This window comes from Fukomys damarensis, unplaced genomic scaffold (genome assembly GCF_012274545.1).
Source record: "Fukomys damarensis isolate Sample0158 unplaced genomic scaffold, DMR_v1.0_HiC HiC_scaffold_37, whole genome shotgun sequence".
Lineage (NCBI taxonomy): Eukaryota > Metazoa > Chordata > Mammalia > Rodentia > Bathyergidae > Fukomys > Fukomys damarensis.
Window position 1 is genome coordinate 67,650,155 of NW_022900949.1, and position 27,861 is coordinate 67,678,015.

The following is a 27,861-nucleotide window of genomic DNA, read 5'->3' on the forward strand; positions in this document are numbered from 1 at the left end:
ATGCGTTTGCTTAGAAATGACATACCTCCCTTCTCCCTAACATTTTATCAGCTGAAGCATTTTACCCATGGCTTGCTTTACAGAGACGGGAAAGTGTAACTCTCCCACATGCCCAGGAGACAAAAAAATACTACTAAGCACAGTATATTTCCCATATTTTCAAATTTCTATATGTTAGATGCTTGTTTTTATGATGTATCCTGGCCACAAATTTTGGAAACAGACCATGAGTTTTGCCTTCTACTTCATTAGACATTTTTTTTTTTTTTTTTTTTTTTTTTTTGGTACTGGGGATTGAACTCAAGACCTTGTGCTTGACAGGCAGGCTCTATGCCACTGAGCTACATCCCTAGCCCTAGACAAATCTATTTATAAATATACAAATAGGTGTATCTATGAATAAAGACATTTTGATGTTATTACTTCTAAATGTATTGTTTTCTTTTGTCACTTGTACTGTACTCAATAGACATGACAAATTTATCCATAAAACTTGAAAGAAAATGTTTAAGCTTGGTTTGAGTTTATGCCTTGGTAGCTATGAACTAGGCACCTGGTATGGGCTGATTCCACTATTCCTCAAAGAAAGAAACATGTACTATTCGTAAGACTGGATAAACAAGGCCTGTATACTATGAATTATTGCCCATTTGCCTGACTTTGGATACTACTCTATTTATATATGGATGGAAACCCAGAAACTGCTTTGAAATGTCAGTTGAATAAAAACATAATGTTCCTGTCCTTTACCCACTAATACAAAGAGATACTAACACAGAAATAACCTCCAGTCAAACAGAGCAACCATGAAACTAATTTCTCAAAATCTGGACACAACCCAATTCCAGAACAAGGATGAGCATTCATATTTTGATATATTTGGCTTTTTTTTGGGGGGGTGGTTTGAGACAGGGTCTCACTATGTAGTTGAGACTGACCTGGAATTCACTGTGTAGCCCAGGCTGGTCTCAAACTCACAGAGATCCTCCTGCCTCAGCCTCCCGAGTGCTAGGATTACAGGCGTGTGCCACCTCACCCAGCCTTTATTTGGCTTTTTAAAACAGGATCTTCCGATATATTTCAGGCTGGCCTTAAATTCAGAGCAATCCTCCTGCCTCAGCCTCCTGAGAGCTTGGCTCTTATCTTATTTGAACATGGATATATGTGTTTGAGTTTTTTCTTCCCAGTACCCGGGATCGAACTCAGGACTTTGCGCTTCAAGGCAGACACAGTACCACTGAGCTAAATCCCCTGCCCTCTACCCTGTTTGAGTTCTGTAACTTGAATGTATGCCACTGTGAACTCAGTCAAGTGATACATTATATATAGAACATTGTTATAAAATGAGGTATAAGGAGCCGGGGATTTAGCTCAGTTGTGCTGCTGCCTGCCTTGCAAGCCCAAGGACCCAAGTTCAATTCCCAGTACCAAAAAAAAAAAAAAAAAAAAAAAAAAGAAGAAGTATAAAGGGTAATGCACTGATATGGAATGATCCCTGAAATATTTTAAGGAAATAAAGGAATACAGAAGTATCCTATAATACCAGCACTCAGGAAGATGAGGCAGGAGGCCAGCCTGGGCTACACAGCGAGACCTGTCTCAAAAAACCAAACCAAACTAGAACAAAAAACTTTTTAAAAAGACTGGATGTGTTACTATGTAGGACACTCTTACAAATTAAGAATAAAGTCCAATAATCAAATATTGGAAAAGCCAAAGCAAAAGGAAAGACAATTCACTAAAAAAATACAAGTTAACTCTTAAATGTGGGAAAGTAAATTAACACATTCCTAACAAAAAGAAATATGTGTAACTGTAACAGTATCATCTTTCTCAATTTTGCAAAAATCCAAAGGCCTCTAACCTTTGATAATTAATAAACTTTCATTGGTAAAAGGACAAGCCTTGAAAGAAGGAAATTTGGCAGGATTCATGAAAATTTAAAAGTGCATTTTAGAATCTAGAAGTCATATTATCCTTCAAAACAGTGAGCAGAGCTGGCAAGGATATTTTATCTATTTTAACCAGTGAATCACAATAACCTAGATCATAGGCTCTAGAATCAGACTGCCTGAGTTCAAGTTCCACTTTCTAGCATCCACCTCATAGAGTCTTGTTGTGAGAATTATATAATTTAATACATGCCTTGCAATAAGTAATTTATTACTGACAAACTTAGAGGCAAAAAATTTGAATTTAAAATGTTTTTATTCATTTATACAGTAAATACTGTCCCCAATTAAAAGTCAATGTCTCCCAATCTGTCCAGCTTAATTGAAAAATTCAGGTATTTCTTTTCTTTGTCATGTACTGACATGATACAGGATGTAAATGTCAGGTAATAGACAATTATTAAATAATTTCATAGATATGCAGAACCTTGGATAAATGAATAATATTGCAGACCAATATGAAATGTAGGCACATAGACATTTCAGATACATCAACAGGTTTAACAGATGCGTTTGCACCAGTTTGCTTTTGGTGAATCTTTAAATACCCAACTCCAAATCTTCCAGCTCCTGGAGAATGGCTGTCTCTTTTTGAATTTTCTCCAACTAGAAAAGAATAAAACAATGAAGTCATTAAATTGGAAATGAAATAATTACTGGATCTGTAGTAGTGCAGAAAAAATTCAGAGAAGGAATAGTTCTTACACTTTGTCAGATCCACTCACTGGAAAACACAAATGAAAAAATAGGAATTAGAAACAAATTCTAAATTGCTATCTGAAATGAATCAAAGGAACAAAGGACAGAAGCTGTTCTCACTATCTCCCTTTCTACACTTGATCTCAAAACTGCGGAGGAAAGGAAGGGGAAAATGCTAGCTGAGATACAGGAAGAGATTAATTAGTATAATACACCGCCACCGTTCTCAGCAGCGGAGGGAGACCACCTTGTTGAAAGCAAACAAAGCAGCCTGTGAGCAGGTACAGAATGTAAAGAGTTTCGAGAAGCGAGTCCAGCCAAAGCCTACATGCTGAGGTCAGAGCAATTCTTACTCAAATTCTGTTCCCACACTTAATCTTCTCTAGCTAGAAGGACAAGGTTATTTGCTAACTACAACCCTATATTTTGTCTATTACTAATTCAAGAATGCTTTGTCTTTTCCTTTACAAGCCTTGCCTGCATCAGTAATGTGTTTGCTACAACTGCACAGGCCCTCATGTAGTCCCTTTACCCCAGTCTAACCCCGATGTCATCAATAAATAGCAGTGGCTTGGACTGGCCAGAGTCTTTGCTGGTTGCTCAGCACTGGCCATCCTGGCTCCCTGTTTTTCTGTCTCTTTAATTCTGTCTTCAAGTTTTTCTTTTAACCTTGCACTGTAGTACCGAGCAGGAGACTGGAACCTGTCAAAGGGATCTCTCATAAGCAGTGACAGCATTCACATGCCTCTCAGGAAGAGTAACTTTGTCATTCACTACAATCTGCGTGTATCATATCCTTGCCTATTAAGGGTTAAAACTTTTAAAAAGTACAAATATTACAAAACAAGTTTAAGTCTTTGTGTTTTTTCTGATTAAATATTTACTTATAACAGGGAAATGTAGTAATGACTAGGAGTTCAAATGAAAAATGCAAGAAAATACCTGGTTTTTTTCTAACTGTTTTCCAGCTGCTGCTTGTTCTTTAAGCTGTTCAATTGCTTTCAGTTTCTGCAAACATCAAAAATTGGTCAAGAAAAAGAAAGGAAAAGGCAATTTCTAATGCGACTTTTCTCATTAAGAACTTAATGATGATTATGAAACATGAATCTAGTAGAATTATCTTATATTTCTATCAAAAATAGTCTGAAAATTTAAAAAATGGGAAATGGCAAAATTTTTTTTAAGCTTTTAATTAATGTTATCATTTGTGCATATACACGCATGCGCATGTGTGTAAATATATCACTAATTTCAGCACTTATTTCAAAACCCCTTTGTACCTGGACCTTGTCTTTGTCTTTAACCACTTACCAGTCCTATTATTTAAATACAAGATGACCAATAATTGCTTATTTTTATTAATTTTTGTAAGATTATATAACAAGATATATAAAATGACAATTTTATCAAATTTATTCAATACAAGAATCGACTGATTGAAATAACACCTGCCCAAATGACAATCAGGCTAGACAGCAAGAAAACAAATGCACTGTCTGAGCAAAGCTCAGGGTAAACTGTTAAGTGGAACATCATAATGCAGCTAGGAAATACTTCAGACTTGGCTGCATTTTTATGTATTAATTAACTTTTGGTCTCTGTGTTCTCATCTTTTATGTTGTTATTGCTGCTCTGGTGGACCAGGACCCAAACCCAGAACTCTGGGCATTCTAGGCAAGCACTTTGTACTAAACTATAACCTCTGCCCTATTTCTTCATCTTTAAAACTGGGATAAAAATATGTTTCAACCTATCTTACAGATATATAATGAAATAACGAATATAAAAGTGTACAAATGCAAATTACCACTTTAAAAATTAATAAAGGAGCAATAGCCTTCAAGCGTTTATGAATAGAATTACAATGAGTACCATCCCTAAATCACCGTATTTCATACTGAGAAAGCATTAAACTTCTTAGATACCATTTTAAAGTATGTACTATTTTTTAAAATGTATTTCTCAGGTATACTTCTTTCCACATATACGTCTGTTTTTTCATTTAAGTCTCTACCTTCTTCAGATTCTTAATTTTTTTGTCTATTTCAGGGTTACCAGAAGTTGATTGAGAGATAGTGTTTTGTGGTATATTTTGTGGAACAGGTGTGGGTGTCACATCTGGAGTTTTGTCACTTCTTGCTTCCTGCAGGAAAAATTTTTTAAAATTTCAATTTAAAAAACGAAAGTATTAAAGTATTTCAGCCCACATAGTCTTAGTATATAAAATACAGAAACTAATTATGTCATTTTATATAAAGAATCTCTGCTACATACATAAACGAAAGGACCTTATCAGAGTAAACTAGGAGATTTCTGAATTAGTCGGCCAATACTTGAGATTTCTGGGTGTTTGGGATATGCCATGACCGTATATAGAAGGTCTGGCAATGTGAGAGGGCCTTGAAGGTTTCACTTTTGTGATACACTTCACAACTAGAGTACGTATGACGCAAGTAGGTGTCACAAATGCTGTTACGAGGAAAATATTCTTACCTTTCTTTACAATCACAGCAATTCAGCTAGGCAACAAAGTGCTAAGGAGAAATTTTTCCTAATTTGGAACACTAATGCCCCAAATGGAACTGGGGGCCCTTGGGAAATGGTTAAATTATAAGGACCTCACCCTCAAGAAAAGGACTTAGCGTCCTACAGAAAAGGTTCAAGAGAAGCCTCCTGCCCTTTCCACCAAGTAAGGATACAAAAAAGTTGACATCAATGAGCAATGAGCTCTCTAACCAGATACTCCATTGCTCTTGGACTCTTGGTTCTCCGGAAGTAAGGGTAGTAAATTTCTGTTGTTTAAAAATTACCCCAAGGTATTTTGTCACAGTCATCTGAACAGACAAGATACCCACTTTGTCTGAATCTCAAAAATGACTACACGAACAAGACATTTCTAGCCTAGTTGATCATAATGAGCCAAACAATACCATAATCTCTCAGTTATCACACTGGTATGACTTTTCATGTACATAATCAAATACAAAATTATTTTAGTCAGGTGTGGTGGCACACACCCATAATTACAGCTATTTGGGAAGCTGAGGCAGAAGAATTGCACGTTCCAGGCCAGTCTGAGCAAACTGGTGGGAAACTGTTTCAAAATAAAACTTAAAAAGGGTGTGGGCACAGCTTATTAGTAGAATAAAATTCAACTAGTATGTACAAGGGCCTGCGTTCAATCACTAGTACAGGGGGAAAAAAACCCCAAAAATAAAAACAGAAAAAAAAAAAATTAGAACAATTGTGGGTATCTCTGGTAGATTCTCAGCTAAAGAATTTCATATAGTAATATAATACTGAGTGACAAAATAGCTGTAATGCCGTATAATTTCTAGCCTATCTTGAACTACACTTCACATGGGTTCTACCATAAAGGCTCTACAGCAAGGAACATACTATATAATCCCATTGGAATCTCAGGTTTTAAGATAGGGTCCAGCTTTCTTCATCAGTGCTACAGTGTCTATTTTGAATGTCCCCCAAAGGTCCATGTAGTAAACCTTAGTTCCCAGGTGCTACTAGGAGACAGACAATGGGGCCTTTCTGAGGTGTGACCTAACGGGAGGTTCTTCGGACCTTGGAGGCTTGCTCTCGAAGGTGATGGTGGGATGCTAGCCCGCCTCTCTTTGCTCTGTGGCTGGTGATGAGGTGAGACATTTGGCTCCACTTCATTTCTGCCATGATGAGCTGCCTGCCACAGGTCTTAACAATGGACTGGAACTTCCAAAACCAGTTCAAAAGAAATCTTTTGCCTTTATAAGATGATTATCTTGAATACTTTGCTATAGTCATGAGAGGCTAACAGAGTCATCCATTATAGAGACAGGATTACTGAGAAACTCATGGGCAAAAACCAAAGGAAGATATTCTGGCTATTTAAAGTCTAACTACATTTTGTAACGTAACACTGTTATTAGGACCACAGTTCCTTAAACTTTAATGTTTAAAGCTAATTTAATGGCCTTTTGTTTTTGAAAAGATTAGTTACTAGTACCCCAAATACCTGCTTTGCCGCTTTCTTAGCTTCATGCTTCCTTTGATTTTTAAGGGCTGTTTTTGATAATGGTTTATCGTGTCCTGATTGTGGTTTCATATTCTGGGGTGGTTCTTCCTCATGCTATGGAAAATATAAAATAAGCAATTTTGAAACAGAGCTTATATTTTAAAAACTACATACAATAACAAATTATATACTTTTACCAATATAGGATAAACTTATTTTATCAAGTTTATCTCAGTATAACTGGCAAAGAACATTTCAAAATTCTTATCAGTAGCGGTACACTGTGAGAATAAAATTAATAAAGGTTTTCCTATTAGCTGGTTTACATCTTTCAGGTACATATTTTTTTTAAAGCTAGTAAAATTCCCTTTAGTTTTGTTTAAAGAACAGAGTTTTTCTTAGCACTATTAGAGACACATGATTCCTATGAAACCAGGTATCAAAAACACCTTCAAAGGTTTTCTTTGATCTGATCCCTGTCAACAGAAACCCAGTTTCCTCACAAAAAGACTTGTCAGATATTTATTTGTAAAATCAGAGATTAGATCAATCAATGTTTAAACGTAATACAGGAGTTAAGAAATTACAGACATTCTGTTCAGTCAAGTAGGAAGGGCTGTTCTTTGGGTTTTGGGAAGTAAGGAATGGCACAACAGAGGCATAAGAATATTTATTCTTAGGAAAAGTATCTACTTCCCTGAATGCCTAATAACTAAATGACTATATAGCCCCTTTTACTTAAAAGAGTTCTAGTTTATTGCTAGTGGTGGTCTTTTTTAATAACACTAATAATACTGCTGCTCATTCTTGGAGCACCTTTACTTCTTAACACCATCACAGAAACTCAGGGATTAATTGATGTTCTTTTCTGAGCTCTGAAATACTAACATTTTAAAAGTATACCAGAATCTGGGCTGGGGATTTAGCTCAGTGGTTCCAGCGCCTGCCTCACGCGCAAAAGGACCTGAGACCTGAGTTCGATCCCTGGCACCAAAAAGTCCTGCCTCACAAGCGCAAGGACCCAAGTTCAATCCCTGGTATCAAAAAAAAAAAAAAGTATACCAGAATTTGATCAATACTCTGGTCATCATAACTTTAAAGCAAAGATGGAGAACTATCGTCTGGAAGAGATAACAAATGTGTTTTGAAAATTGGAAAACTTCACATAAGCACCCAGATCTACTGTCTTGAAAAACCAAACATTTTGACAAAATTTCCTAGGGAAAGAATGAGTTATTACAGTATAGCTGCTGTGGGCTTTACAGAAATCCTGAGCACGCTCATTTCCCATTCTCTCCCACTTCGTACTGCATTACATACTAGCCCAGCCTAACAGACACTTGCATTTGAGCTCCTGAGCTACAAAGTCAGTATCATGCTGTCATCTTTTCCAAAAATTAAAAAATGTGAATTCTTTTAAATTAAACCTCTTTGTAAGCTCAACAAGATAAGCTGCTCACCATCTTCAGCAGTCAGTACTTAATGATTTCCATTCTAGGATTTCTATTCTATTTTTTTTCCTCTAGGGTTTATATTTTAATCATATAGCAAGTAACACAGGAATAAAAGAAGAAGTTCTAAACTACTCCACACAGTGGAAAAATTTTCCTACCAAAATAGTAAAACTTCACTTACCAATTTGGAATTGGTGATTGGTTTATTTCTTAAAGCTGGAGGTCTATAAGCTGTTGCAACCTTAGGCTCTTCACTGGGTACTTCACTTGGTACTGCTTGGTAAGTTATTGTTTTTACTGGAAATATTCCATCCAAGAATGGCTGCCAAGAAACCTGCCACAATTCTCCATTGGATGGGACATCATACTTATGCAAGATAGAGCCAGTGTAATGCCAAATCTTGTACCCATTATTAACACGTAACCTGGGAGCACATGTGGCTGTTAAGATATGCTCACCATCTGGACACCAAGCGAAATATGTAGAATCAGAAGCTACCGGTTTAGAAATAAGTTTGTAGTTTTTAACATCCCACACTTCCATTTGTCCCCTCAGATTTCCAAACCCAGCTAGTACTAATATATGTCCATGAGGGCTGTAGTAGGCTGCATTGCGAGGACCAGTTCCGAAGTCAAACACTGGATCACATTTCAAATTGAAAATTGTTGCTTTGGCAGGCATAAAACCATACACAGCACAAAACTCAGTTGAACTAGAATTCCAAACTACATCATAAATGGGGCCATTTTTTGCTAGAAAAAGAATGTAAAACCCAAATTAGCAATAAAGAATCATTATGAATATATTTACTAGCACATTATGTAATACTCATAAACACATCAAACAGTAAAGAAAATCCCTCCCAAAATGTCAAGACATATTAATATATTCCTATGTGATATACTATGGGAATTAATGTATGGTCATATAATCATTTAAGAATCTCTACTGAGGCTGGGCATGGAGATGCACACCTGTAATCCTAGCACACAGGAGGCTAAGACAAGAGGACTGCTGCAAATCTGAAGTCAACCTGGGCTACACAGAGAGTTCAAGGCTAGTTTGAACTACACAGTTAAGACCCTGTCTCAAAAAAATTTTTTTTGGAAATGTGGGGTCACAAAGCCAGTATGAATTTATGGTAACAGTTTATGACTATTAACAAATAAAAATAATTATTGAGATGAGATTTTAATTCATGAGCTCAAGTGATTCTCTTGCCTCTGCCTCCTAAGTGCTAAGAATAAACTACAGGCCCATTTTACTATACTAGGAACATATTTTTGGAAGCAGTAATATATGCTCATGGTAATGAACATACAAGCTATATAAAAACATATACCACAATTAAGTCCGTCTATAAAAAGGCATATTTCTTGCATATCCTTTCAGAATATTTTTGTTGAAATAAAACATCTGTCTCTAACACACACTTAGAAATGACAAAGTTCTAAACCTGTTATTTCATTTAGTACTTTGTTTTGAAGACTTTTCCTTTTTTTGGGTGGTACTGGTTATATAAACAGTGAGGGTGTTCTGACTGGACTACATTCTCAGCTCTACTGATTTATTTTGAGATAGGATTTCATTAAATCATTAAGTTGCCCAGGCTGAGCTCAACCTTGAGACCATCTTGCATCATCCTCCCAGAGTGCTGGGATGACTGGCATGAGCCATCAGGCTTGGCCGAGATTTTTCAACCTAAGCACATTGAGAACTGTATCATTCTTTTTCAACCACACTATATTCTATTACAAACCTTGCTTTATTTCCCCCACTATAAGTATATACAAATAAATCTGTAGGAGTGAAAGTGCAAGGCCAAACAGTGTTTAGATATACTTGGTAACATTACTACCAAAATGTTCCTTGAGTTCCTACCAAAATGTACCAACTTACATGCCTATAAACAGGTTCTGAGGGTACATATGTCCCTTTTCTGCTCATAACTATAGTTTCTTATTTTTATCTTTGCCAACCTATTAAGTAAAAATGTGTAGCCCTTTTTTTTTCTGCTACTGGGGATCAAACTCAGGGCCTTGCACTTGCAAGGTAGGCACAGTGCCACTGAGCTAAATCCCCAGCCCTGTATCTTGTTTTATTCTGTCTTTAATTATAAGCTAAGCATCTTTTAATACAAGTGATTCTTTTTCCCTATAGATTAATTTTATTGTCCATGCCTACTATTCTTTTCTCATTACTAACTGGACTTTTACTTAAATTTACTTGCTATATTAAGAAACTCAAAAAATAGTACTAAAAAAAACCAAGAAACTTCATCTTTTCTCATACTCATCCCTTGTCTGCTTTTGAAAATTACATTTTTCCCAGTGTTTTGTTTGTTCTTTTTATAGATAGATCTCTTTTTCCTTCACTGTAAATTCATTTTGCTGTTATCGCTACTGTTTTGAGTCAGGGTCTAAATAGTTCAGGCTTGTCATGAACTATGTACCCCAGATTGGCATTGAATTCGCAGTGATCCTCCTGTCTCAGCCTCTCAAATGCTGCAATTATAGGCATACATAACCATGCCTGGCTGTGAGATCTGTAATTTTCCCATATTAAGTTTATTATTTTTCTCTGTTACGATTTCTGGCTTGCTTAGAAAATCTTTCTACTTTACATTAGAAAAAAAATTCTTTCATACTTCCTTCTAGTACCTTTGAAGTTTTTTGCCAGTTGTTTCCAAATAATAAATTAAACGATCAGTATTTTCTCCACTGATTCAATGCTAACTTTCCTATATATGAATTCCTACAGAGATATAGATCTATTTCTGGACTTAGGTTAACTTGGACAGAAATGACATCTTTATAAAATTCTCCTTATTAAAAGGTCATAGTTTGTCTGAACAGTTTTAAAGTTTTCTTCCCATAGGTGTTATATAACTTTTATTTTTGCTGCATATGAAATCTTTTTTTTTTAAGACAGGGTCTCACTACATAGTTCAGACTGCCCGGGAACTCACTATATAGCCCAGGCTGGTCTCAAACTCACAGCAATCCTCCTGCCTCAGCCTCCTGAGTACTAGGATTACAGGCATGAGCCACCATGCCTGGCTCTGAAATCTTTATTTTTTAAAAAGTGGCTGTTTATTATAACTTCACCTATTCAGTTTTCTTTTTTCAAAATTATGTTTTACTTCTTTTTATCAGTTATGTTTATGTTTAATAGGTATTTTGGTTAGCCTTGTTTTGTCTTCAATGGGAATACAGTTTTTTTTGTATGGAAGATTACCCTACTCACATACGTTCAATTGAAAATGAAAAAAATTGGGAAGCCGCTAGTATTTAAAATTAATTTAGCTCATCCAAACAACAGATGAGCTGGGTGCAGGAGCATACAAAGGTTGAGGCAGAAGGACAAGAAGTTTGGGGCCAGCTTGGGGTGCACAATAAGCCTTGCCTCAAAAAACAAACCAGGGCCAGGGATTTAGCTCAGCGGTTCGGTGGCTTGCCTTGCAAGCGCAAGGACCCAAGTTCAATCCCCAGTACCAAAAAAAAAAAGATGAGGTGGTTAATTTGGGCTGGGGATTTAGCTCAGTGGTTCTGCTATCTGCCTTGCAAGCACAGGGACTCGAGTTCGATCCCCAGTACCAAAACAAACAAACAAACAAAAAACAACAAACAAAACATTCCACTGCCTGCCTTGCCAAGCGCAAGGATCTGAATTCTACCCTTGGTACAAAAAGCAAAGCAAAACAAAAATGAAGTGGTAACATTCTTGGGTATTCACAAATGTGAAACTTACTAGATCTATTTCCAGTGTTATTACCTTACTCAGGAAGTTCTACTACTACTAAAATGCTGGCACAACTCAACTAATTGGATTCTGTCAAAATAGGGTATATCTGAGAATGACTTTAAGTTTCTTAAGAGTAATTTTACCTTAAGGCTTATTAAAGTATTTGAATTCTATCATTTGATGAAGAATTTATTTACACCATCGTTACAGCATATTATGTTTTTAATATCATTTTTATCAAAAGAAGACTACAGGGGGCCAGGGATTTAGCTCAGTGGTTGCAGCACCTGCCTCACAAGCACAAGGACCCAGGTTCGATCCCCAATACTAAAAAAAAAAAAAAAAAAAAAAAAAAAAAAAAAAAAAAAAAAAAAAAAAGAAAAGAAAAGAAAAGAAAAGAAAAAAGAAAAAAAAGACTACAGCAATACTCACGTAATTGCACCACAGCACTTTCTCCATTTGTCGAAATGTAGTGCAATGTTTGTTCTCCATAGTAGGAGGCTCCTGTCTTGTCAACTTCTGTACTAGCTATTACCAACACAGCAGTGGCTATAACAGCAAAAACATAAATTAAATTTAAAACAAATTAAATGATACACATCAGTATTCTTTTTTTTAATGCATCTGTAAGTTTAAACTAACCCTTGATGAACAAAATGAGAAATAAAAATACATTTGTCATACCTTTTTTATTCCATAGCATTGTAACCTTATCAGCTTTAAAGAAACTCTTATTGGCTAAAGCTGCATGAGGTCCAGCAAAGTTGGGGTACTGGTATAATCTAACAAATGAAGGTGCACCTTTACTTCCTGGAACATAGACAGCCACCTAAGGTACACAGATATAAATTATCATTTAATTTTTTTAAAGCATATAAATTAGAATGGATGTGTTATTACAGCTACCAAAAAAACAAAGCAAAACAAAAAACTAAGAAAAGGTTCAAGCATGTAACATTCCACATAAACAAACAAAAAAATAGCAATTACCTTGTATGGTTGGGGTCCAGGTGATAAAACAAAATCATTAATTTTTTGCAAATGCAATTTATTTGCAATTGTGTCTATAAAAAAAGTAAATGGTGTTAGACTGATGAGAGAAACTAACAGGGACCTATGAAACTCTAAGTATAACTACTACTAACGTACTCATAATCTTGGGCAGGCAAGGCAGAGCAACACAGTAGCAAAAGCATGGATTGGGACTAAGATCAACTCAGGCCTGAATTCCTACTCACTCATTTACTAGTGTGAGCTTGGGAAAGGAATGAGGTTGTATCACCTATCTGTCAGTGACTGACTTTAAGAATACAATGCCAGGCACATGGTACATTCAATGAATGTCAATTCTCATCAACCTCTAAAATAAATAGTGCTAGAGCCCAACTGGTGCAAAGTTTGTCCCTGGCTTACTATCGTAGAATGGAAATTCTGTAGTCAGTGTGAAACACAGAAACATGAAAATGATCCAAATAATAGTGATGTAGCTGATATTCATTGATGCTTACTCTATCACAGGTGGTCAGAACTCATACTGCTTACAATACTGCAGTTCTAGTTAATGGGAATAAAGAGATATTAGCATTGCTCTTTCTATGTTCCATTTCAGAGGTCAATAGTTATTCAAAAGTAGCACATTAAGTTGTAACTGGTGCCCACCACTTTTCTGAAAAGCTAACAAAGACTAAGACAAGGAAGCAAGAGAATCCAAAAGCTAATGAGGTAGAATCTCAAAAGTACAAAAATGAAGTGAAAGATATAGCAATTAGATACTGCTCAAAACTCAGCCTATAAAACCATTTTTGGTACATGTGAACAGAGTTGCTAGTTCCTATTCTACTGTAATACACTTATAAATGAATAATCACTAATGGGATACTCTAAAGACAAAAATAAATGCAAATTTTTTCTTTTAAAATTATTTTCAGCAAGCACCTTACTGCTGTTGTTTTTGGTAGTATTCTAAGAATTCTATGTGTAAGAATTAATGTACAACAAAGGAAATGAATATGAGTACGTGATATTCTCAAATTATCAGTTCTCATAACCCAGAAGATTCTTGGCATCAGCAAAAGGTAAAACAGATAATGCTAAGTAAAAATTCTGCAAATCTTAATTTAAATGGAATTATAGAATTACCCCACAATTATCAAAGCCTTAAGAATGAAAAGAAAAATAAAAGGCCTGGAAACAATAATCAGTGCCCCAGAGATGAGAATCTTTAGAATTTTCCATGAAAAGGAAACAGGGCTACTTGGAGAATCAGTTGACTATAGATGTATACCAAGAAGTACACAAGACAGCAGAGAAGTTATTTAAGACTAAATGAACAAGGGCCGGGGATTTAGCTCAGTGGTTCGGTGGCTTGCCTTGCAAGCGCAAGGACCCGAGTTCAGTCCCCGGTACCAAAAAAGACTAAATGAACAAGGATGAGACAATCTGAGTATCAATAAGAATAATAACTGCAATGGATTAAACCACATATTTTAAATCCATAGTTCACTATGAAAAGGAGAAAACTAAATGTTTACAATAAAGGTTGCTAGAGAGAATATATTAAAATTGATAAAGGTAAAGAATACTTATTGAGCCTTTTCTTATGGTTTCAAATAGTAACCACACGGTACATTGGGGAATTTACAGAAAATACACAAAAAGTAATGGGCCAGGAGTGGTGACATAGGCCTATAATCCCAGCACTTAGGAGGTGAGGCAGAGGATCACCATGAGTTGGAGGCCAGCCTGAGTTCAAGGCCAGCCTGAACTGCAGAGCAAGACCTTGTCTCAAACAACAATAACACACACAAAAAGAGAGAGAGAGAGAGTGTCATTGTTTGTCATCTCTGATGAAATAATGTATCTGGGCACTGAATATCTGTCAGGAAGATATAATAATATATGTATTAAAGGCAATCAAACATTACATGTTTGTTGATAAAAGATTACCACTTTATAATATAGTCTTGGTCTATCTACCCAAAAAAGAAGAACATGAAGTTGACCAACTCTAAATCCAACTAGGGTAAAGATGAATTATCTTAAATTTTACCATGGGATACAACAGTAATTAAAACAATGACATTTAATAAAATTATTTCATAAATTCTTCCATACTAAAGTTGTTTTCAAAGAAGTGAACTTCATTATTAACATTTCGGGCACAAATAATTTCATCTTCTGACCAGGATGGACACCTGAATCAAAAAGAAAGAAATTAGTTAAACTGTAGTATCATGTTACAATGTTAAAATTTGTCATATAGCTTACTATTTAAGGAAAAACACAACAAAAAATATTGTTCTTTTCCTCTTAAAGACTAAAGAAGCTGGCATGGTGGCATATATTTCTATAGTTCCAACACTTCAGGAAGCAGAGGCAAGAAGATCGCAAATTCAAGTCCCACCTGGGGAACTTAGTGATATCCTTTCTCAAAATAAAAAGTGGCAGCCAGGCATGGTGGCACATGCCTGTAATCCCAGCACTTGGGAGGCTGAGACAGGAGGATTGCTGTTGAGTTCCAGACCAGCCTGGGCTACACAGTGAGTTCCAGGTCAGTCTCAATTACATAGTGAGACACTGTCTTAAAAAAAGGAAAAGAAACCGCCCCCAAAACAAAATAAAAAGTGACTGGGGATATAGCTCAGGAGTAAAGCACTCCTGTGTTCTATCTCTAAGGAGGAGGAGGAAAAAAAAAAGACTACACAAAGGAAGACCACATTTTAAGAGTTTCCTATATACAAAATCCTTAAAGATCCAGATTTTGGTTTAAATTATTTTCAAAGCCAATACCAAAGAAACAAACATTATTCCACAAAAATATTTAAATTATTTTGAAAATAATTTTAAGGCATTTATTTACCAATTTTGTGCTTTTTTCTGTATAAAAGATTTCAAACATGTTCCAGTTTTCACATCATAAAGTTGTAGGTTGGGTATCCCAGCTGTTCCATCTTTGGAAGCTGCAACAAAACAAAACAAAAAAATTTTTGCAATAATTGTCTCTTAATACTTTTTAAAAAAAGACTTCATGCTTAAAAAGCTTGAACATGGTTATGAAGATCAAATAAAAGAGTTGCCTTAAGTCAACTTTACTCTCTAGCCTTAATTATAGACTTAATCATTCATCCCTAAAGCCATGTCAATGCATAGGATATGTATGAGCAAAAGCCCAGCATTTCTGAAATAAATTAATTACTACAGGTTTTACAAATGCTTAAGAGATTTTTTTTATCTATTAAGTTTGACACGGATTACTGTCAAATGGATTAAATCATGAAAAGCATGACTCTATGGTATAAGTCATTAAAAAAAGTTTTATAGGGGCTGGGGACTTGGCTCAGTGGTTCCGCCGTCTGCCTCTGCAAGTGAAAGGACCAGAGTTCAATCCCCGGTATAAAAAAAAGAAAAAGTTTTATAAAATTCATGAGTCTCAAATACTTTTATTTACTTGGAAAAAAAAAGATTCATTAGAGCCTTGTCTCTTGAAAGAACAAAACCCAGAAGGTCTGCAATCTAACAATGAATGGTATCAACATTTTTTGTTTTTATTTTGTCATTATTGATATTAGAAAATGTTTATTGAAATAAGTCCACAGCCAGGTGTGGTGGCGCATGTCTGTAATCCCAGCACTCGGGAGGCTGAGGCAGGAGGATCGCTGTGAGTTCGAGACCAACCTGGGCTACACAGTGAGTTCCAGGTTAGTCTCAACTACATAGTGAGACCCTGTCTCAAAAAAATAAAAATACAAACAAAAGAAGCCCCCATACCAGTTCCGAGTATTTTATTACTCATGTATAGAGTATATCTATAAAATATTAATGTATTATCATGAGAAATCTTTACATGTGTTGGAAAATGCCAGTCTGTCTCTCCCAAACAGGAATCATCCTTTGGTCTGCAATATATCTATATGCTATCTGCCTATTAGTCACTTAGTAGCCATCTTGGTCATACAGTGTTTATGTTCAAGTAATCCTTACTTTACTTAATAAAAGCCTTAAACAATAAAAAGTAATGATGACAATTTGGACATGCCAAAGAGAAGCCGTCTAGTGGTTCCTGTAAGTGAAAAGGTAGAGGTTCTCAACTATTTAATGTAAGGGGAAAAAATATGCCAAGACTGCTAAGATCTATGGTAATAAATCTATCCATAAAAGTGTGAAGAAAGAAAAGGAAATATATGCTAATTTTGCTGTCACAACTCAAAGTATAAAAGTTACAGCTACAATGCATGGTCTTAGTTAAGATAGAAGAGGCATTAAAGGACTTGGCAGTTTCAGACATTCACTAAGAACATATTTCCTCTGGATAAGAGGGGACTGCTATACCTTAAAATTAATTTCAGTACACTGTATTTGGGAAACACAAATATTAATTGTTGATTATAAATATTCACAAATACCATTTACTATTGGAAAGACGAATTACTGTCTTACAAGGTTATAAACTGTTCTAGTTTTACACTAAATTTAATTGGTCCTGCCAGAATATTTTTACAATGGGAAAATACTTACTAGTATAAGGCTGCCACGTTGTCAGGATAGTGTTTTTGGGTGAGAATTCAAGGCAAACTGTCTTTGGGAGGTCGAAGGAGTGCAGTAGTCTCTTGTTAGTGACATTGATAATATTTACTCTGGTTTCAAAAGAAATTACTTCAGCAATGAAATACCGTTTTATAACAGCCAGCACTAAGCAAAACATTCACACCTCTTTTCAAATACAGACCACTCCAAATCTTTCATTTTTCAATAAAAATTATTTTTCAATAATTTTCGGTTAGCTCTAGAAAATATCCAGGAAACCTCTGTAACTAAAAAAATGTATATTTTACTAAAAACCCCTAATATCAGAAAATAATATCAAATCAAAGGGAAAGAAGAGATGCCAGACAGAATGGCAAGAGTACTTTTTCATTTGGATAAATGGAAACTGTAACAGCCCGGAAATCAATAAGGATATTTTTGATAGCCATTAAAATCTCAGAAGCAGTCTCCAAGATATAAGCACTACTGCAGCATGAAAAATGATAGTAACTAATAAATGCAGTTCCATATTTTGGATACTATACTGTCTATGAACCACATAGTGGGCAAGCACTTTCTGTAAATTTTCTCACAATCTTCACAACAGTACTGTAAATCTTATCACTTCTATTTTATAAATGGTTAAATTTAGGCTTAGGAAAATCAAACAGGTTGATGTGCTCAGGATTATATTACTAATGATAAGTGACATGGCCAAAATTTTCAAATCACTTTAGTCTGCCTTGTTTTTCTATATTACACAAAGTTTTTGGAATTTATAAGAATGACATTTTATCCCAGAAACTGCTGAAACTTTGTTCTACTCAGGTTCGAGGAGGATATCTAGATTAGGATAAGTAGAAATTAATAGATGCAAAAGGCTATGGCATAGTTTAAGCATATAACACACAAAATTCTTTGCAAATAAGTGCAAGATCCCAAGTTCATTCCCCAGTACTGGAAAAAATAAATCTCTGCAAATTATTTCAGCAAATACATATTGTAAATTGCATATGTGAAAATTACATGAAGCTTTCTTGATTTTTGTTATGAACTTTTTAAACATTTCTTCCTAGTTTAATGAAACTATTCCTAGATCCCTTTTAAAATCCTATTTAAGGAAAAATCAGTTATGCTTTCTGACATAGTTAGCTACAAACACAGCAAAGACCACAATCAATATGCTATATCTGATGCCCCCCCTCAGTACTGGGAATTGAACTCAGGACCTTGCACTTGCCAGGCAGACGCAGTTCCAGAGCTGCATCCCTGGCCCATATATCTGATTCTCATGTCCTGAAATAATTGTACTGTTATGGCCACGTCCCTTTCAGGAAAAAAAAAAAAGCCACAGTATAAATATCTATTAAAGTGATGGACACAACATGTAAAAAGGCATACAAGGATACATAAAAGACTTACATCTGAATTCAAAAGGCTAAATGGGGATATGAAATACATAAAACCACTAACAACAATGCCAAGATGAAAATATTTATCAATAAACTAAGCCACTAGAATAAGGGATACCTAAAGAGATAGACAATGAAAAGTATGGTGTATCTTACTAGGTAGTAAATTTCTATTGGTTCCAAATAATATAATTTAACATATACCTGGCACGGTGGCACATGCCTGTAATCCCAGCCCTCTGGGAGACTGAGGCAGGAGGATTCAAATTCAAACCCAGCCTGGGAAGTTAGGGAGACTGTCTCAAAATAAAAAGTACAAAGAGGGCTGGGTGTAGTAGCACACACCTATAAATCCCAGGACTTGAGAGGCAATCATTTCAAGTATGAGGCCAGCCAGAGCCACAACCAGCCCTAACTACATATTTGAGACCCTATCTCCAAAAAAAAAAAAAAAGGCTGGGGATGTAGCTTAGTGTAAAGGCCCTTGAGTTCAATCCCCAGTACTTTTGTTGAGGGGGAAAAAAAAAGGTTAAATATGTATTAAAAACTAAAACTTAAAGATCCGATAAAACTTAATAGGTTATAAAAGAAAATTTGAGAATATATACTATATTTGAGGCCAAGACTCTTAACACTGTGGTAAGATTAACATGATTGTATTATTTAGAATTTGAAAGTAGAAGTTTATGGGTTGGACTCAATAATTAAAAAATAAAAAGCATTAATTTTTTAATTATCAAAGCTAATTCTGCTAGCAATTTATAGTCATAAAAGATAAGTCAACTAATACAACCAATTTTCTTCAGGAAATTTTAATGTTTCATCCAATCTGACTTGAGTGTTTCAAGACATCACCAGAAAGAACATCAATTAAAAGACATTTTCAAACCAATTCATACATCTTTCTTTTCAAAAAACCTGAAAGCATTGGGCTGAAGTATAGCTTAGTAGGAGACCACCTGATTAGCATGTGTGAGGCCCTAGGTTTGAATCCCAGCACTGCAAACAAAACAAAATAAAACAAAACTGACCTAACAGATAGTTAAAAACAAAAAAACTACTTTAAAACAAGCAGCAAATCTTTGAGCATTTTCCTGCCTTTGAAATAAAATGCTGTAGTGACATTTGGAAAATTAAAAAACTGGTTTTCTTAGTAAAATATGATTACTCAGTCAAAATAACTTTTTTTGCAAGATCAATTTTGTGTTTTACATATGTAGATCATAGTAAACATTCCTTTGAAGGTTGGGCATGGTAGCACTTACCTGTAATCCCAGCACTTGGAAACTGAGGCGGGGGGAATCACTGGGAGTTCAAGGCTAGGGTGGACTACATAGCGAGTTTAAGGCCAGCATGGACTACATAGCAAGACCCTGTTTCAAAAAACAAAAACAAAAAACAGGCGTGGCAGTGCAAGCCTGTAATCCTTGCACCAGGGAGGCTGAGGCAGGAGGACTGCCCCGAGTTCAAGACCAGCCTGAATTACAGAATGAAACCCTGTCTCAAAAAACCCACAAAAACAAAACAAATAAAAAACCAAACTAAAATATCATCCAAAAACCTAACCAAAAAATTACCAAAACACCTGAAACAAAAAATCAGTTCCAGATACCAATTTTTTTTTTAGGAGGAAACAAATTTCTTAAATGTTTTTTCTGGCAATCCATTATTATCTCTGTATCTCTCTATTTCTTCTTTTGAATTGATATACTTTTACACACAGTAGGACTGATAGTATGTACTAAGTGTGGTTATTCATTTAACAGCAAAGACAAAAAGTATCTTTTTATCTAAAGACAAAAGCTAGGTGTGGTGGTGTACGCCTAAAATCCTAGAACTAGGGAGGCAGAAGCAGGGGAATCTCAGTGAGTTTGAAGCCAGTCTGGGATATCTAGTGAGGTCAAGGTCAGCCTAAACTATATAGCAAGACACTGTCTCAAAAAATAAATAGAAAATGAAAACACTAACTTAAAAAAATAAGTATCAGGGCTGGGGACTTAACTCAGTGGTCCCGTCGCCTGCTTTGCAAGCACCAAGATCCTGAGTTCAATCCCCAGTACCAAAAAAGGATCTAGGGTGGGGGATTTAGCTCAGTGGCACCACACCTGCTTCACAAGTGCAAGGAGTTCATCCCTGGTACCAGGAAAAACAATAATAATAAATAAATAAATAAGTAAAGTATCCAAATCTAATGTAAATAAGCAAGCTGTTCTCTAAATGTATTGTACACTTTAAAAAACTAACCAATAACTTATAGCACTATTAAAAGTAACTTCTCAGTCTGGGGATTTAGCTCAGTGGTGCTGCATTTGCCCTGCAAGTACAGGATCCTAAATTTGATCCCTTGTACAAAACAAACAAACCAACAAAATAACAACTTCTCAATTTCTTCTATATTCAATCATTCACATTTTTTATATTAATTTTTAATTCTAAGTAACTAGACAAGTCATGGTATACACACATATAAACACATTTGGAGGTATTTGTAGTTGTCTTACTACATCATGACATCAAAAGATGGATTTTAATGATGCCACCCACATACATGTTATTCAAATGTCAGTTATAGTCACATTCATGACACACACAAGATATAATGCTATATAAATGAACACTAACTTTTCTCCATTGCCCCAGGCAAATAAGGTCCCATCCTTACTGTAGGTATAAACTTTGCAGTTTTTCCCAGATTCCCTGAAAATGGCAAAAAAGTTTAAATTAATAAACGTTAATACTTTTAAAAATATTATAGTCTAAAATCTATGAATTTATTAAGAACTTACACAAATTTTAGAAAAAAACATCAGAAAGCTTTTAATCTGCCAAAATACTTATCTTTTAGATTACAGTCCCAACAACCACCATAAAGTGAGCTGGAAACTAACTTTGTACCAACAGTTTAACCTTAAGAGAGAAACATTCCTTCTGGGGTGAATAACTAGTTTGTGTAGAATCCACAAAAATATAACTGAATGTGAAAGTTACCAGTTGTCAGCCCTGATTTTACAAAGACTGTAGGATTTCAACAGGGAGATTTTGTGGTAAATGTCTCAGAATACCTACATAGCAGAACAGTGATGGACAGAATACATTAAGTGGCAACCAGTGTCCCTAGATTCAAAGGGCAAAGACCAAATACCAATTTCTCATGTGTAAAGACAGAAACTGTAGTAAGAAAATATTCTTATTAAAGGTCAATTCTATACTGCATCTGTGAAAATCCAACTATTTGACAATACTCTTATCAAGTAACCAAAACTGTGTGAGGTGAAAGGTCAAATAAAAAAAAATTACAGTAAAAGACACACTGCAATTAATCTGCAAAATATTCCTCTTCACTTTGAACACAGAATAGAAATGTATATGTGTATGCAGGTAGCACAACATTACACAAGAATGTTATGGCCGAAATATAATTCCAGTTGCTAAATAACAACTGTATCAAGAACTGAACAACACATTCTTCCTAAACTGAACATTGTCTTTGTACTCACTTATCTGAAGATGACATCTGTTTTTGCAATCACTCGGTAATGGTAAATTATTTTTGTGCAATTTATTTCTAAAACTTTTAATGCAGGGTTTTACAGTTATCTTTGTTAAATTCCCCCCAGGTTTTGGCCTATCATTCCAATCTACTCAGCTCTATGTAAATATTGACTTTTCTCTTTTACAATATTAGTCATTCTACAGATTCACGTATGTGTAAATTTTAAAATAGCACTTTTAAACTATCATCTAAATTATTTATAAGAATGTTGAATGAGCTCATAAGAAAATTTTGTAGTTCATCAACAGTCCTTCCCTTAAACACCAACTCATTAATTAGCTGACCTCACTCTTAACCAATGACAATCCTGTTATCTTCCAACCCAAAGATTTGTTCATTTCTCAGATACACTGATAAAATCCTATTAACAATTCTATTATTCTGATGCATCTGGGGCATTTGCACAGAAAGCACATGAGATAAGCTTGAAATAATTCACTTTTATCATGGTTCTCTTGACTCAAAAAATCGCCTTATCCCAATGTTTATAAATTGTTTTTCTTTTTTGGAGACAGGATCTCATGATGCAGTCCTTGTTGGCCTTGAACTCACTATGTAGCCAAAGCTGGTTTTAAATTCACAGAGATCTTCGTGCCTCATCCTACGAATGCTGGGATTTTTAGGCATGTACCCCACCAGGCCTGGCATCCACTATTTTCTTTTAAACAATTCATTCTAGAATATACAATTCATTCTAGACTGTAAGACTAAAGGTAAATTTACTAAACAGAACCCAGAATTCAATTTTTAAGCTTGGCAACTGGGAAGTTTTATCCATTTCCTTTTAGTATACCTTTTAAATGAAAAATAAACACACACACACACACACACACACACACACACACAAAACAATAGAGAAAAGCTATGACAATCTACTCTCATGGATCCATTATCAATCTTAAATATTAACTGAAAGCCAATTTTATTCACTTTTATTTTTAATGCCAGAATATTTTAAGCAAAAAACCAGATGCTACATCATTTTACTCTACTTCAGTAAGGATTTTTTACTCTGTGTGATAGTGGGGATTAAACTCAGGGCCCTTGCATTGAGCTACATACCTAAAACAAGGTCTTACTAAATTGCCTACACTAGCCTTGAATCCTCCTGCCTCAGCCTCCGAAGTAAGTAGGATTACAGGCATGTGCCACTGTGTCAAGCTGACAAGGGTATTTTTAAAACATATCATTACTGTGCCACTCTATTTCACAAAACTAACTCCTTACTATTACCCAATAGCCGGTATTTTTGACTGTATTTGGGTTTTTAAAAAAGCTCTCAAGGGTTCTCCTAATGCAGTCAATTTGAGAACTCTTCATCTACAAAACTAGCAAGAGTTAAGTTTTTAAATCTTGTTAAAACTGTCATGTAAATTCTATATAGCTCCTATTGCAACTCACTTTGGAGACACACATGTTAATATCTTGTTCTATTCCCAGTGATATTAAGATTGTACTGAATTGAGTCATGTGGTTTGTCAGACTTACCCTTCCTGCTCCCGTGCCTCAACTATTCAATCAAGTGACATGGCCCTGAATCTCCTAATACCACTGGCTCTCTCAGACTACAGGAATGGGGACCATACTTCAGCATGGCTTCCATCATGACCACCGCAGCAGGCAGGACTCTTTGGTCAGTTCAGTGTATTCCCATTATTTGCTTTGGCCTCTTGTCTGCCTCACTTCCCTCTTCTCCCTCATTTCTGTAATCTCGGTATTGTACACACCAATGAAGTATAGCATGTAACTGCAATGCACTGTTTTCTAGAGAAATGCTTTTAAAATATTAACACATACATAAGTTATCTGAGGATCTGGTTCAAATACAGATTTTAATTCAGGAAATTTGGCAATGCCTGACATGTTGCAGGTATGGACTGGCTCACTGGTGATGCCAATATAGCTGGTCTGGGGCCCACATTTCCTATAGCAGTGCTCTGGAGAAGTGGTACTAATAAAAACTGATCAACAGATTCAGATGATGACAACTTGATTATAAAACTTCCCACCCACAGTTAATCTAATGGTTTTAGCATCTTTTGAAGATCACCTGCCTAAACCGTTGTTTCGTCTGGTTTGTTTTTGAGACAGAGTCTCGCAGTGTAGTTCAGGCTGTCCTTAAACTATGTAGCCTAGGCTGGCCTCAAACTTCCAGCGATACTTGTGCTTCAGCCTCCCGAGTGCCGTGATTACACGTGTGTCTCACCACGCCCAGCTAAAATCACTGGTTTTAAAAAGTTGGGTCCCTGAATTTGCAACACCAACACCACCCAAGGATTTATTTCAAATGCACTATTTCTCATCTAATAAATCAGAGAATGTGAGAAGTCAAAATCTGTGTTTTAATAAGCTTTTCAAATGATTCTTTTAAAAAGCAGCAGTGTATTTTTTTTTAAAGCAAACCATTTATTGGTACATTTTAGATATACATAATGGTAATACTCAGCATAGGGAATCTGCACCTGCACGTGATATATCCTGCCTCTCAAAATTTCATAATAGTTAATACACTGTGTATTGTCATCAAAGTAGTTACTTAGAATATAAGACATAAAGCAAAAAGACTTTTAAAAAAGGAAATAACAAAACTTTCTTTTCAACAAACGAAGATAAACTTGTAATATAAATAAAATTAGTTTATCTATTAAATATTTTTGAAACAACAAAATATCTAATTTGGGGAAGCAGTTGAACTTCTCCCTACTTCCTATTTTGCGCATCTGTATGTGTATGTGTACACAGTGTTTCTCATGTAAGACCACGCGGTATGTGTGCTTGTGTGTATGACTTATTTCCCTTAACATGTTTTCAAGCTGCATCCATTTACTCATAAATGCTTCGAGTTTATCTTTCACAGTAGGGTAGTACTTCTTTGTGTATAAATACCACATTTTCCTTATTCATTCATGTGTTGATGGACATATTTGCTATTTCCGAGATCTATCTATTATAATTTGTGCTTTCTATAATCACGGGTACGTATGTATTCCTGTATCTTTCGGAAAACACCTAGGATAGCTGGGTCAAATGGTATTCCAAGTTTTAGTTTTCTGAGCGATCTCCACATAGTGGTTTACATTACTAGCTTACATTACCACCAACAATGTAGAAAGGTTCCCTTTTCCCCATATCCTCATCAGCATTTGTTAATAGTAGATTTTTTTGAAGATAGCCATTATTTCTGGGGCAAGATAGTATCTCAGCAGTTTTACTTTGCATTTCTCTGATTCTGATGCATGCTAAACCTTGAAAACCACTGGCCCAAAGTCATGATTTAAGATTACAAAATGATGACTAATAGTATTCTTCTTCTTCTGCATTTATTAACTTGAATTCTTTTTTTTTCAAAATAACAAGAAATACTTAATGGACCACCAATGCTGGTAAATAAGGTTCATTTTAGTGAGGAATGGGATTGTACTGATAGCTCACAACTTGTGATGCACACATATTCACGCTACTGAGTCGTCAGTGTTTCCAGGTTTCTTCACTGGAGAGAGCTATGAAATACACATATTTTTATGAAAAGAAATCATGAGTTTGTATAAGTGCCAGCCTCTCTCTTCACTCTCATGCAAAAAAAAAGTTCCTAATGACACTCATAAATTATTTACTTTATCTTATGATAAATTCAAATGTTCCCCTAATGACATTAATATCATAATTTACTTATTTTATCCTATAATATCAATTTTCAGTTAAGTATAAAACCACTGAATACATTTAAGAATCTCACAGATCTTCATATGGTTATGCCTTGGTATAAAGGTATATAGGGTCATTTGTTTCAGTCTTCTATTTAATTTTATTATTGAAAACAATTACACCGGGGATTTAGCCCAGTGGTGCTGCTGCCTGCCTCTGCAAGCGCAACGACCCAAGTTCGATCCCCAGTACCAAAAACAAAACAAAACACACACACACACACACACACACACACACACAATTACACAGTCCAACGTCAAAACTATACATACCAAAGTTCATTCACAGATATGTCTTACAACCTGTAATTCTCTCCCACTGTAAGTAGTCATCTTGATAGCTTTTGGTTGACCCTTCCATTGTTTCTTTTTGGGAAAAACATGTTTATTTATCTATGTATTTCGCACACCTAGTCTTTAACTTCCTTCTTTATACCACTTTTATTTTCTGATTTGATGAAGATTATTTGCAAGTTTTTCTTATTCCTTTACATAAAACTCTTCTAAACCAAAGGCCTGCACTTAGTGCCTACACTTTTCCTTAATATCATTTCCTTCCATTTTTTAAATGGGCTTAAGTATGTCCAAATCTGAAGATAATTTTTCTTTATAAAGAATATGTATTCTTTCCATCTTGCCAATATTATATATTATACCCTAAGAAACAAGCTTATTTTTTACTTTGTTGTTCAAAATACACCAACAATAAAAACAACCTAGAATGTACTTATATTTCATATAATGGCACTTAACAAAATAAACCATACCTTGGAAATATTGTGCTTTCTGTAAAGTGTGGAGGGCCATTCACCATGTACAGTCCTTCTGATCCTCGGACTAAAAAAATATAATGGAAAGAACCACAATTACTTAGCTAGCAAAAACTCAGTTTATATTTCTGATCCATTACATAAAAGCGTATCACTACTGAGAAATAAAGTGACTTTATAAATAAGAACAGCTCACATCTGTAATCTCACCTACTTAGGAGGGTGAAGCAGGAGGATCACAAATTTGAGGCCAGTCTGGACAACTTAAACCTAGTCTCAAAATACAAAATGTAGCGGGGGCAAGGGATGTAGCTTAGTGGCACCCGTGTCTGCCTGGCAAGTGTAGGGTCCTGTGTTCGATCCCCAGTACTGGATACGTAAGACTGGGTACAGAGCTCAGTGGTAGACTTCTCCTGGATTTGACCTCCCATTACCACAGAAAAGAAAAAATAGGGAAGAGAAGGCCACCTAGGCGGCAACAGCAAGGGTGAGTGTCTCAAGTACCCTGAGGCTGAGGGCTGAGGGCAAAAGGTAAAGTCTGAATCAGGAAGACAAATGAAAAGCAAATCCATCCGGTACAAATTCCACTGTTTAGGAGGTGTGTGACAGGACTGTTTCTCGATCACAACACCCTGGTATACTCTTGGGAGAGGATAAGACTGAGTGAGGGAGGGAGCCAGTCCTTCAGTGATTGCCTGGCTGATGGAACAGATTTGCAATTACTCTATTCCACAGGGCACAGCAAGTGAGACACAAGCTACTCCCTAATTCAGACAAGTGGAAAACAGGAGAATGAGGTAGAACAAAACACCAGGTCCAGCAAACTATAGTGCTACAGAACCTGTGAGTGTTGGTATTGTGGAGAAAAGGCTTGCCCAACAGGGAAAAAAATTAAGTGGCTCATTGTTCTACATACAAACAGGAACCCTGTATTTTGTGGCACATTCTACATGCTACACCCATGGTTAATGAGCTCTCACAGGCGTCCCCAACACTTCCTAGCTGGGAAATGCAGAAAGCAGGGAGACTCAAGACTGACAGGC

At 35.6% G+C, this 27,861-nt stretch overlaps 1 protein-coding gene across 2 annotated transcripts in view; it reads right to left on the bottom strand.

The window, feature by feature from the left end:
- Nucleotides 1–2,216: 2,216 nt before the first annotated feature.
- Eif2a (eukaryotic translation initiation factor 2A) overlaps nucleotides 2,217–27,861 on the bottom strand; it is a 33,363-nt gene continuing 7,718 nt past the window's right edge. The window contains exons 2-14 of one of the 2 annotated variants that reach the window (XM_010625299.3): nucleotides 26,816–26,885; nucleotides 21,414–21,488; nucleotides 17,371–17,489; nucleotides 15,716–15,815; nucleotides 14,971–15,050; nucleotides 12,847–12,920; nucleotides 12,541–12,685; nucleotides 12,289–12,405; nucleotides 8,293–8,864; nucleotides 6,658–6,771; nucleotides 4,666–4,794; nucleotides 3,594–3,659; nucleotides 2,217–2,558 (exon numbers count right to left, since the gene is read on the bottom strand). In XM_010625299.3, the coding sequence (XP_010623601.1) occupies nucleotides 2,493–2,558; nucleotides 3,594–3,659; nucleotides 4,666–4,794; nucleotides 6,658–6,771; nucleotides 8,293–8,864; nucleotides 12,289–12,405; nucleotides 12,541–12,685; nucleotides 12,847–12,920; nucleotides 14,971–15,050; nucleotides 15,716–15,815; nucleotides 17,371–17,489; nucleotides 21,414–21,488; nucleotides 26,816–26,885 (1,727 nt within the window). In that variant the 3' untranslated portion in view covers nucleotides 2,217–2,492. The remainder of the gene's footprint in view (nucleotides 2,559–3,593; nucleotides 3,660–4,665; nucleotides 4,795–6,657; nucleotides 6,772–8,292; nucleotides 8,865–12,288; nucleotides 12,406–12,540; nucleotides 12,686–12,846; nucleotides 12,921–14,970; nucleotides 15,051–15,715; nucleotides 15,816–17,370; nucleotides 17,490–21,413; nucleotides 21,489–26,815; nucleotides 26,886–27,861) is intronic. The other variant, XM_010625300.3, reaches the window with a different exon arrangement.